The sequence below is a fragment of the Bos javanicus genome, unplaced genomic scaffold, assembly GCF_032452875.1.
Source record: "Bos javanicus breed banteng unplaced genomic scaffold, ARS-OSU_banteng_1.0 tig00002723_1, whole genome shotgun sequence".
Taxonomy (NCBI): domain Eukaryota; kingdom Metazoa; phylum Chordata; class Mammalia; order Artiodactyla; family Bovidae; genus Bos; species Bos javanicus.
In genome coordinates, this window is record NW_026893594.1 from 2,608,943 (window position 1) to 2,620,763 (window position 11,821).

General features: G+C 36.1%; 1 protein-coding gene across 1 annotated transcript; it reads right to left on the minus strand.

Moving 5' to 3' along the window:
- Positions 1 to 2,324: 2,324 nt before the first annotated feature.
- Positions 2,325 to 3,408, minus strand: LOC133243914 (olfactory receptor 9G1-like). Its single transcript, XM_061410631.1, has one exon. The coding sequence runs from the start codon at positions 3,279 to 3,281 to the stop codon at positions 2,364 to 2,366; it is 918 nt and encodes a 305-aa protein (XP_061266615.1). The 5' UTR covers positions 3,282 to 3,408; the 3' UTR covers positions 2,325 to 2,363.
- Between the last annotated feature and the right edge of the window lie 8,413 nt (positions 3,409 to 11,821).

The window sequence follows — 11,821 nt, forward strand, 5'->3', positions numbered from 1 at the left end:
AGGAATCTCCACACGTTTCTCCATAGTGGCTGTACTAGTTTGCATTCCCACCAACAGTGTAAGAGGGTTCCCTTTCCTCCACACCCTCTCCAGCATTTATTGCTTGTAGACTTTTGGATCACAGCCATTCTGACTGGTGTGAAATGGTACCTCACTGTGGTTTTGATTTGCATTTCTCTGATAATGAGTGATGTTGAGCATCTTTTCATGTGTTTGTTAGCCATCTGTATATCTTCTTTGGAGAAATGTCTATTTACTTCTTTGGCCCATTTTTTGATTGGGCCATTTATTTTTCTGGAATTGAGCTGTAGGAGTTTCTTGTATATTTTTGAGATGAGTTGTTTGTCTATTGCTTCATTTGCTATTATTTTCTCCCATTCTGAAGACTGTCTTTTCACCTTGCTTATAGTTTCCTTTGTTGTGCAGAAGCTTTTAATTTTAATTAGATCCCATTTGTTTATTTTTACTTTTATTTCCAGTATTCTTGGAGGTGGGTCATAAGTCTGCTGTGATGTATGTTGGAGAGTGTTTTGCCTAGGTTCTCCTCTAGGAGTTTTATAGTTTCTGGTTTTATGTTTAGATCTTTAATCCATTTTGAGTTTATTTTTGTGTATGGTGTTAGAAAGTGTTCTAGTTTCATTCTTTTACAAGTGGTTGACCAGTTTTCCCAGCACCACTTGTTAAAGAGATTGTCTTTAATCCATTGTATATTCTTGCCTCCTTTGTCAAAGATAAGGTGTCCATATGTGCGTGGATTTGTCTCTGGGCTTTCTATTTTGTTCCATTGATCTATATTTCTGTCTTTGTGCCAGTACCATACTGTCTTGATAACTGTGGCTTTGTAGTAGAGCCTGAAGTCAGGTAGGTTGATTCCTCCAGTTCCATTCTTCTTTCTCAAGATAGCTTTGGCTATTCGAGGTTTTTTGTATTTCCATACAAATTGTGAAATTATTTGTTCTAGCTCTGTGAAGAATACCATTGGTAGCTTGATAGGGATTGTATTGAATCTATAAATTGCTTTGGGTAGTATACTCATTTTCACTATATTGATTCTTCCAATCCATGAACATGGTATATTTCTCTGTCTATTAGTGTCCTCTTTGATTTCTTTCACCATTGTTTTATAGTTTTCTATATAGGTCTTTAGTTTCTTTAGGTAGATATATTCCTAAGTATTTTATTATTCTTTCCATTGCAATGGTGAATGGAATTGTTTCCTTAATTTCTCTTTCTATTTTCTCATTATTAGTGTATAGGAATGCAAGGGATTTCTGTGTGTTGATTTTATATCCTACAACCTTACTATATTCATTGATTAGTTCTAGTAATTTTCTGGTGGAGTCTTTAGGGTTTTCTACGTAGAGGATCATGCCATCTGCAAACAGTGAGAGTTTTACTTCTTCTTTTCCAATTTGAATTCCTTTTATTTCTTTTTCTGCTCTGATATTATCTCACTTTTAAAAGTCAAAATTATGTGTGCCTCATCATACTTCATCTTTTGTTTGATCACTACTTGTATGTATTCCTCCTATAACTATTTCTTTTGGATAATGTTTACTCATGGAGATAATTCTTAAGTTGTTTCACCTCACTATAGTTATTAGTATTATTATTATTTTTGTTGTTGTGTATTGATGCTCAGAATATCATAATTTGGAGGTAGATAGCCTTGTAGGTTCACCCATATAATTAAAATAGAAGCCTGGAGAGATACAAAGTGATTCACAAGTATGATGCATATGAGAACGTGACCAAGTTTTCTTTATTGAGGAACATGCAAACACACATGTAGGTTGGAGAGCTCATGCTTCCTGAATTATGTTTGTGCTGAGTTATTTGTTGGGTACCACTGGGCCTTTGTGCTAACATTTCTGGGGAGAATAAAGGACATATAAAAATGCTTTAGAAATTCTGCTATAGGAATAAAAGTTATGATTTTAAGTTGAGTGATATGAAAGTATTAAAATTTAATTCAATATATTTCCTATTTTAAGGAAATAATTATTGGATACTATTCTATACATATCAGTCAGTAAAAAATGTTATCATTCTGTCACTTCATGAGATAGAAGACAGGTTTTGGTTTTGGTTTTAAGCTTTTTGGTTGTTTTCAACCTAAGGTAATATAAAATTCAAAACAAATGATTATATTTTGTATTTAAATTTTATCTCTTTTAAATTGAGCTTCTTTTTTTTTTTTTCATCTTAGGTCTTTTGACTGGCCTTGTACCAAGGGTACAGATTCATGAACTGGCAACGTAAGGACTCTTGATCCTAAAGGAACACAATGGCAGCTCTTCTTGAAATACAATAACCTGCTCAAAAATTGTCTCTACATCTGCTTAAAAGGAGAGAAATTTTATTTATTTAAAGAGTTTATTCATGGCCTCTTTCACATCCTTATTTCTCAAGCTGTAGATCATGGGGTTCAACATAGGAAACACCACAGTGTAAAATGTAGAAACTATTTGGTCACTATCAAAAGAATAGTTAGAGCGTGGATGAGAGTAGATGCAGAGAATGGAGCCATAGTACAAGGTGACAGAGATCAGGTGGGAGGAGCAGGTGGAGAAGGCCTTGAGGCGGCCCTGAGTGGAGCAGATCCTCAAGATGGTGGCAATGATGAAGAGGTAGGAAGCAAATATAAACACAGCAGGGGCGATGACATTAGAGGCCAGGAGGAAATACATCAGAGCCTGGTAGCCATTCTTCTTGCCACAAGCTAACTTCAGCAGGGGAAGCAAATCACAAAAAAAGTCATCAATTGCATTGTCATTACAGAAGTTCATGCTAAATGTTCTTTTGGTGATGATAGAACAGTTAGTAAAGCCACCAAGGTATGAGGTAGCTACCAAGAATGCACAGAGTTTTATGGACATGGCCTGAGAATGAATAAGTGGCTTTGAGATGGTCATATAGCGGTCATAAGCCATGGCGGCCAACAGGTAGCATTCACTGTACGCCAGCCCACCAGAGAAGAAGAATTGGGCTACACAGCCAGCAAAGGAGATGCTCTTGTCTTCAGAGATGCAGGTCACTAAGATCTTTGGAGTGTAGACAGAGGAATACCAGAGATCCAGAAAAGATAGATTCCCAATGAAAAAATACATGGGTGTGTGCAATCGGGAGTCATTACAAATCAGCACTATGAGGGAAGTGTTTGCTAGCACAGTCATAGAGTAGACACCAAGGAACACCACAAACAGGACCAGCTGCATCCTGGGGTCTGTCGTGAAGCCCACCAGGATGAAGTTCATCACTGTGTAATTGCTTCTCTTCATGGTTACAAGGAATCTTACCTAAGAAGAGAAAAAATAAGTTCAGCTTGAATCACTGTGCTGAATACATAGGAAAAGTGCAAAATAAAGGATATTATATCGGTGTCATACCTAGAAATCTATAACCCAAAAATGTCCACTTTGGAAAGAATTTTCATTTTGTAACAAACCACTGTCTATAGCTATATATATTTTTCTCTTTCTTTTTTAAAAATTAAATTATTTTTTATTGAAGGATAATTGTTTTACAGAATTTTTCTGTTTTCTGTCAAACCTCAACATGAATCAGCCATTGGTATACATATATCCCCTCCCTTTTGAACCTCCCTCCGATCTCCCTCCCCACCCCACCCCTCTAGGTTGATACAGAGCCCCTGTTTGAGTTTCCTGAGCCATACAGCAAATTCCAGATGGCTATCTATTTTACATATGGTAATGTAAGTTTCCATGTTACTCTTTCCATACACATAAGTACATTAAATTTTTCAATAGTTTTTTTGATCAAATATATCTTTGAATCAGGTAACTGCCAAAGTAGTTAAGAGCACTCCATGGATAGGAGCTAGAGATGTTTCTACAGAGAAAACACAGAGCAGAATGAGGAAGTCATTTGGTTGGCTCTAGATTAATTGGTTGCTTATTTTGGAAACCAATAATAAGCAAAAACCCTAGCTGGCTGTTTGTGATTGTTGTCCTTAGCTTCATTCTGTGGGATCAAGTGGACTGACTGTGGTTTAGTGCCTGGTTTGTTTACAGTGGTTAACAACGTATAAATGAGACACACTTCACTGTATTGGCTTCTTTGTCTAATGGTTTTATATTTGATTCCAAATTTCTGAAGTTGGTTAATTTATTTTACATCTTAAGATGACCATTCATTTAAAAGATGGATGAACTCATCATTTCTATTTACTGTAATTTAGCATTCTTTATAATGTTAATATGCTTTTTGCTAAATGCTTGACTTTTTAGCTTAAATTGTAACTTTTTTTGCATCTGAAATGCTGAATTTCAGTACTTTCATTATAATTTCAAAATAATAATTATTTTTACTTTCAGTGCTTTTATGTATTGGGACACTATTCACCAAATCAAATTCATATGCCATAATAATATCTATGTGGATAAGAAAGTATCAAGATTTAAAAAAGGGAATATTTACAAAATTTTGGGGAAAATATATACTGAAGAATGATATACAATGACAAGATTATAAAATATACAGGGTTAATTGTATTTTCTACATATTCTAACAGTAAAAAATATATTAACAATAATCTAAAGACCCAGTTTAGATGGAATTTATACATATTGCATAATTAATGTAGTACTAGAAACAAGCATTAATTCAATTTTTGCCACTTTTATAATTTTTTATTATGATTTTTTTCTCCTCAGCAACCATTAGGCAAAACTACATATCTTAGAATATAATTGTGAGAACATGTATTCCATCTGATGATATATATATTTGCCACTCTTTTCAAGATTCCCTGAACATAGATTATAGATGTTCTATTGAAATGGATAGACAGGAATGTATCTAGCTATTGTGCATTTGTATTACATTTAAGAGACAGCTCCAGTCACATTAACTTCCCACCAACCTGTCACTATATGTCTAAATAAACAAAAATTCTGGTGAATAGAATGTTGTTTCTCCTTTGTCTTGGAACTTATAAAAACACTCCGTTTGTACTAGACTATTAATATATTAATGAAACTTACTTCTGAGTAAAATATCAAAAAGTATAAGATTGGTCCTCCTAACTTTTTGTCACTCATACACACTAAAGGTTTCTCCATCAAGGCTGAAAGACCAAGAAAACATAAATCCAATGACCGTTCTAATCCTCACCTGATTTGATCTTTAAAGAGCATTTGAAATAGCTTATTAGTCCTTCCTGCTGCAAACATTCTCTTCACTTTGTTTGCAGGTCATCAGACTTGCTTTGATTTTCTTCTATTTCTAAAGCTGCATATACTCAGTGCTATCCACCCCCCACCCCCGGCTGCCATTTTGAATTTTGGCAAGTCCCAGAAACAACCCTTGAACCCCTTCTCTTTTCTACCCACGATTACCTCTTGGTGGACCATACAGTTTAATGACTTTGAATTATATCTATATATGAGACCCTATCTCCCTATCTATTTATCTCTTGACCATTTTTATTCTCTAAACTTTAGACTCATGAATCTAAATGCCTACTTAGCATTAGGAAAGACTGTTTCTAATATCTTCCCTAAGCTTACTTTCCTCTCAGACATTCACTGCAATAAATACATTATCTCCATTTAAGAATAATCACTGGATGTTTTGAATTCCTTTTTGTCTTTTATCCTGTAGATGACTAATCAGCAGCATCTTGATTTTATCTACAAAATACAGCTAGAACCTGACCAGTTGTTCCCAGCTCCAGTGATTCCCCCCTACACTGACCACTCTCATCTCACATTTGCCTTATTGCAGAGCTTCCTAATGGTCTTCCTGCATCCTCTCCAGATCCATCCCTACCTCACTGAGTCTTTCAATAAGGCAGCCAGAGTGATCCTGTTAAAATACCAGACAGATTATGTTACTTTTTACCTTCAAACACTCCAGTGAGTTCAGAACTTATTCAAAGTAAAGCCAAAATCTTTATAAAGTTGCACAAGCTTATTCCCCTCCTGCTTCTGGCTACTACTGTCCTCCCCTTCATTGTTCACTCCACTCCAGCCCTGTCACCCTCCTTTCAGTTCCTGGGATACACTGAGTTTGCTAAGAACCATGGAGTGCTCCCTCCTGTGGTTAGAACATCCTTACTCAGATATCTTTGTAAAAAACACCCTCCCTTTTCACAGGTGTCAATTACTAGCAATATCACCCCTTTTCAGGTGTTCCCGGATCAAACTACTATAATCCACTGCCTTGACATGCCTTATGTCTTTTTTATACTTTATTATTCTCCTTAGAGCTTCTTATTATCTAATATTATACACATATCACTGGGGCTTCCCTGGTGTCTCAGGTGGTAAATAATCTGCCTGCAACATTGGAGACCTTGGTTTGATCCCTGGGTCAGGAAGATCCCCTAGAGAAAGGAATGGCAACCCACTCCAATATTCTTGCCTGGAAATTCTCTTGGACAGATGACCTGGTGGGCTACAGTCCATGGGGTCTCAGAGTCAGATACAACTGAGGAACTAACACACACATATACATCTCACTATTTTAACTTTTTCTCTTTTCCAGGCATTAGAATATATTATTTCCTGTATGCTTTTAATGGAAAACACATATCAGTTCCATGTTTATCTCATCGTAATTCATAAGCTTGTTAGGAGGTTTTATGGGTTGCTTATTTTACATGAACCACCACTATATTGTGGCTGGGGAAAATCTTTGAAAGCGTGGATACATGAACACTAGAAGTGTTAATGTTTTAACTAACATTAAAAACACTAACATTTCTTTGGGGAAAAAAAGTTTGAAAATACCTGGACTCAATCTTAAACTTAATATTCTTTTTTTTTTTTTCTATGAGTGTTTCAACTAAATGAACTAAAGAGGATGAGGAATGAATATAAACTCTTTTTACACTAAGGAAAAAAAAGCAGTGCTATTTTAACCAGGAAGTGACTTCCATTCCCTGGTTCTCAACATTATATGAAAATTTTATTATTTGTAAAGTGTTAGTTAATTTTGAATGCTTTATTGTGAGTCAAGCACTGTGCTTATTGTTTCACAGCATTTTGAAATTTATTTCTGCAACATCAATTATACACATTTTTAAAAAACAAAAGTATTGAAAATTAGAGAGAATTTTACAGAAGGCCAAACTGAGTTTTAATAAGTAGATAATAATTACACACTTATGAAGACGTATTATCTTACTCCAGAGACCTCATACTTAACCACTGAGTCACCTCATTTCATACCTGATATTAGGCTAAGAGTTCCCTGCGAGCTTTATGAGTCCCTGTTCTTTTGGTTATAACACCTGAACTCAACACCAGTAATATGATGCTGAGAGAATCAGATGCTGTCAGCAGGAGTTGGCTAGTTTCACATAAATTCATGCGGTTTCAGATAAATGCTTCTAAGTGGTGTCCAAATCATTTCTGCAAAGTCCTATGTTTCCTCCAACATTTCAGCCAACCTTGACTGTGAGTACAGAAACATTATACTCACCTCACCCAGATCCAGGCCACTGACTTATAACTCACAGTCACAGTCAACAAAAGACCACACGGTGGATCCAGACAACTTATACCTGCTCAGGGTCCCCTATGCATATGATTTCTGAAGTACCTCAGGACTTAACAAACTTTTTGGTTAATTGTCTTTTGAAAGTCTCTAAAAGGCAATTAACCAAAAAGTTTGTCAATTTATTTAGAGGTGAAAAAGTGGAATATTTTCTGTCATCTCCGTAAATAAAGAATGTCACAGTCACTAGCAATTGCAGCCACCAGGATGGTTAACTGTTGAGCCCCGAGAGAACTCAGGAAAGAAAAGAATACCTGCCATCTAGCAGCCATCAGACTGTAGTCACTCCCTATGGTGTACTCTGAAGAAGCTTAGGATGTGAAAATACATGATACTGGCCCCAGATTTCGGAAAGCCCAGATGCTTGCATCTTCCCATACATAGAAAAGTGTTTAATTCTTTAACTTGAGATATCTGGTTTTATTTCATTTACAATATATATATATTGATGTTCAGACTACCCGCCTTTTGTTGCAAAAATCACTACATATCCTAGCTCCTTCCATTTCCTCTTGGAGAAATTTCTCAGGGCCCTCTGAAAGGTTATTTCTTGGACTGTGCTGTGCTTAGTTGCTCAGTAATTTCTGACTCTGCAGCCCCATGGACTGTAGACTGTTAGGCTCCTCTATCTATGGGGATTCTCCAGGCAAGAATACTGGAGTGGGTTACCATGCCTCCAAGACTCTCCTTCAGGGAATCTTCCCAACCCAGGGATGGAACCCAGGTCTCCCACATTGCAGGTGCATTCTTTACCATCTGAGCCACCGGGGTAGCCCAAGAATATTGCAGTGGGTAGCCTATCCCTTCTCCAGGGGATCTCTGGACCCAGGAATTGAATTGGGGTCTCCTGCATTACAGGTGAATTTTTTACCAGCTGAGCTACCAAGGAAACCCCTAATCTATAAGTAGCATTTGAAATAGTTTATCAGTCCTTCTTGCTTGAAACAGTCTGTTCATCAGATTTCCAGGTCATCAAACTTGCATGGATTTTCTTCCACTTCTAAAGCTGTATGATCTCAGTATTAATGCCCCCAGGTTGAAATTTTGGAGAACCCCAGAATCAACCCTCAAATCTCCTCTTTTCCATCCACAATCACTCCCTGGTGGACCATACAGTCTAATGACTGTAAATATTCTCTGTAGTCTTATCTATGTGTCTATCTATCTACCTACCTATTATCTCCTCAACATTTTTCTTCCCTGAAGTTCAGATTCATGGATACAAATGCCTACTTAACATCTCTTATAGGATGTCTATTGGGAAGTTTAGGAAAAACTGTCTTCCTAACAATCCTTCTTAAGCCTGATTTTCTCTCAATCTTATTCACTGCAGTGAAGGCATTATTTTAATTTAGGGAAAATTATCAGACATTTTTTACTCCTTTTTGTCTTTTAAACTGTAGCTATTTGGTAACATCTTCATTCTACCTTCAAAGTATATCCAGAACTTAACCAACTGCTCCCAGTTTCAGTGATTCCACCCTACACTAACCCACTCTAATTTCATGTTTGTATTATTGCAGTTTCCTAATGGCCTCCCTGCTTCCTCTCTACTTCCATCCTTACCTCATTTGAGTGTCTCAGCAAGGAAGCCAGAGTGATACTGTTAAGGTGCTAGTTAACTCACATTACTCCTCATCTTCAAACACTTCAATGACTTCAGAACTTTTCCAGAGTAAAGGCCCAAATCCTTATGAAGATGTGCAAACCTTATGACATTTCTGCTCTGGCTCTACTGTTCTCCCTTTCACTGTTCACTCCACTCCAGCTCTGCCTCCTTTCAGTTCCCAAACAAACTGGATTCACTCAGAGCCTTGGTAGTTACTCATTCCTGTGGTTAGAATGTCCTTCCTCAAATATCTTTACAGAGAAGATATTTCCCTGTCTTTTTTCAGGTGTAGATTGTCACTAAGATTAACCCCTTTCAAGGATTCCCTGATCACTGTACTCAGTCTGCTTCCTGATATTCGTATATCCCTTTTCTTTTGTATGATTATCACTAGAACTGTTTATTTTCTAACATTACATATATCACATTAGTTTAACTTATTCTCTTTTCCCTTTATTATTAATAAATATAATATTTCACATTTGTTTGTAATGGAAAATATATATCAATTCAATTTTTATTTTATTTTAATTCATAGGTTTACTATGAAGTTTTTTGTGCTGTTTATTCTAAATTAACACACAAAAAAACATATGCTGAGAACATTTGATAGCTGGGCAAAATCTTTGAAAATGTGGATTCAGGAAAACTAGATGTGGTTTCCTATGAGAAAATGTTGAACAATCCTGGACTACACTTTAAAATTTCTATCTTCTGTTTCTCTATGTTCTATGATTCTCATATTATTCCAGAAGTTTGTCATGTATAAAAATATTAGATAAGTATTTTGGATACTTTACTTTGACTCAAGTGCTATGCTAAGTGTTTCACATGAATTATTCTATTTGTTCTCATAACATCTATCATAGGTATGTTTAAAGATTAATAGCAGTGATTTTATAGATGACCAAGTCAAGGTTTCATATGTATCTAGTAATTTCAGAGTTAGTAAATAATCATGCTGTCTTTCTCCAGAGAGCTGGTACTTAACTACTAAGCCACTTCCTTTAATACTTGATACTAGGTTAACAGCTGCTTATGCATTCCATGGGTCCCTCCCTTTTTAGTTATAAGACCTTTACTCAAATACAATAGAATAATGCTGAGAGATTCAGAGGCTATCCAGGTGAGTACTTTACACAGTTAGCAGCACATGAATGCTTCCAAGTAGCTCCCAAATCATCTTCTGGAAGAGTCCTGTGTCTCTTCACTGGCAGCCAATACTAATTTTGAGTATAGAGATATTCCACTCACTCACTCAGGACCATGACACTTACCTGTAGCTCTCAGAGTCACAGCCAACACAGGACCATACCATGGTCCAGATAAATTATACTTGCTCAAGGTCTCCAGTGTATCTGACTTGTTAAGTACTTCATGGATTCATAGCTTTGAAAGTCTCTAGAAGGCAATTAATCAAACAGTGTGTTGAATTTATTTAGGAGAATCTGAGGTGATATACTGACCCATAATGCAATGCACTTCTCATCTGTAACACTGCACTTCTTACGACCGGGGGAAGAGTTAATAGAGACAATGTGTTTGAAATGATGAGAATGTTTGACATCTAATAATAATATGACATATTGATTATTTGATGTTATGTTTGTTATTAATGTCATATAATTCTTAAATGGCAGAATTATTATTATGCAAAAGAGCAAAGCTAGTAAAATTGGTTGTGATACAGCCTTTTGTACTTTTGTTCTTTTCCTCGGCTAGACAAGCATATTCTCCTTTACCCCAGAGCTCTTTTGATGAGTTAAAATTGCCTATGGAGGTGCCTCATCCCATTTTCTGTTTATTGCATTTCTCTATCTCTTGCTCCAATCATGGACTTTTGGGGGGTCACTGATACCTCTGTGGATCTTCTCAATTGAAAATGCTCAAATTCACAACATAAATACACACACAAACAAAATAGTGCACATATTTCCACTGTGTTTCCTTTTAACATGGCTACTTTGTCATGGGTTAAAGATTTTACTTTAAAAAATAATTCTTTTCTGTCAATCTAACCCAGAGACTATGACAACCTGAGAGGAATGAGCATCTATTGTCTAACATTCTTTTTAAATGTACATTTTGTCCTTCTATCCACTGGGACAAAAACAAATTTAAAAAATTAAACATTTTGTGATTTATTTTGAGCCTGAGTATAGATGGCTTATTTTTAGTCTTCTGTCCCCTAGGGCTTTTGGAGGAGCTACAATCTTATCAAAGTGTAAATGATTCTCAGTTGCTTTTTTGTTGTTGCTGCATTTTTGTGTCAATTATATCATTTTAGTTTCCTTTCCTTTCTTTAATATAAATTGTCCTTTGTCACCACAGATAGTAGGGAAAGTCATGTCTCCCACTTTTACTCTTAGCAGTTTCAGAGACTGCCATACGACAATGATGAGGTATAAGAAATACTGGCTTATAGTTCCCATTGTAACAAAATATAAATGGCTACTGAATTGTTGTGGAAATTAAACAGTAGTTCTATGCCAGGAGTAAATCTGCATCACACAACATACAAATATCTGCAGTGTGACCTTATCCAGAATCCAGGATCATTGATAACAATGGATCCCGGGAGAATGTTTCCTGGTTTTGTAGCTTGGGGGAAAGGCAAACTAGGAAGTTAATCATAACTATGCATTGACTAAGTCAGGTCAGTCTTATGAAATAAGACTCAGAAAGGTT

Excerpts from the sequence above, each read along its gene's own strand:
- LOC133243914 (XM_061410631.1), bottom strand. The coding sequence starts at position 3,281 with ATGAAGAGAAGCAATTACACAGTGATGAACTTCATCCTGGTGGGCTTC.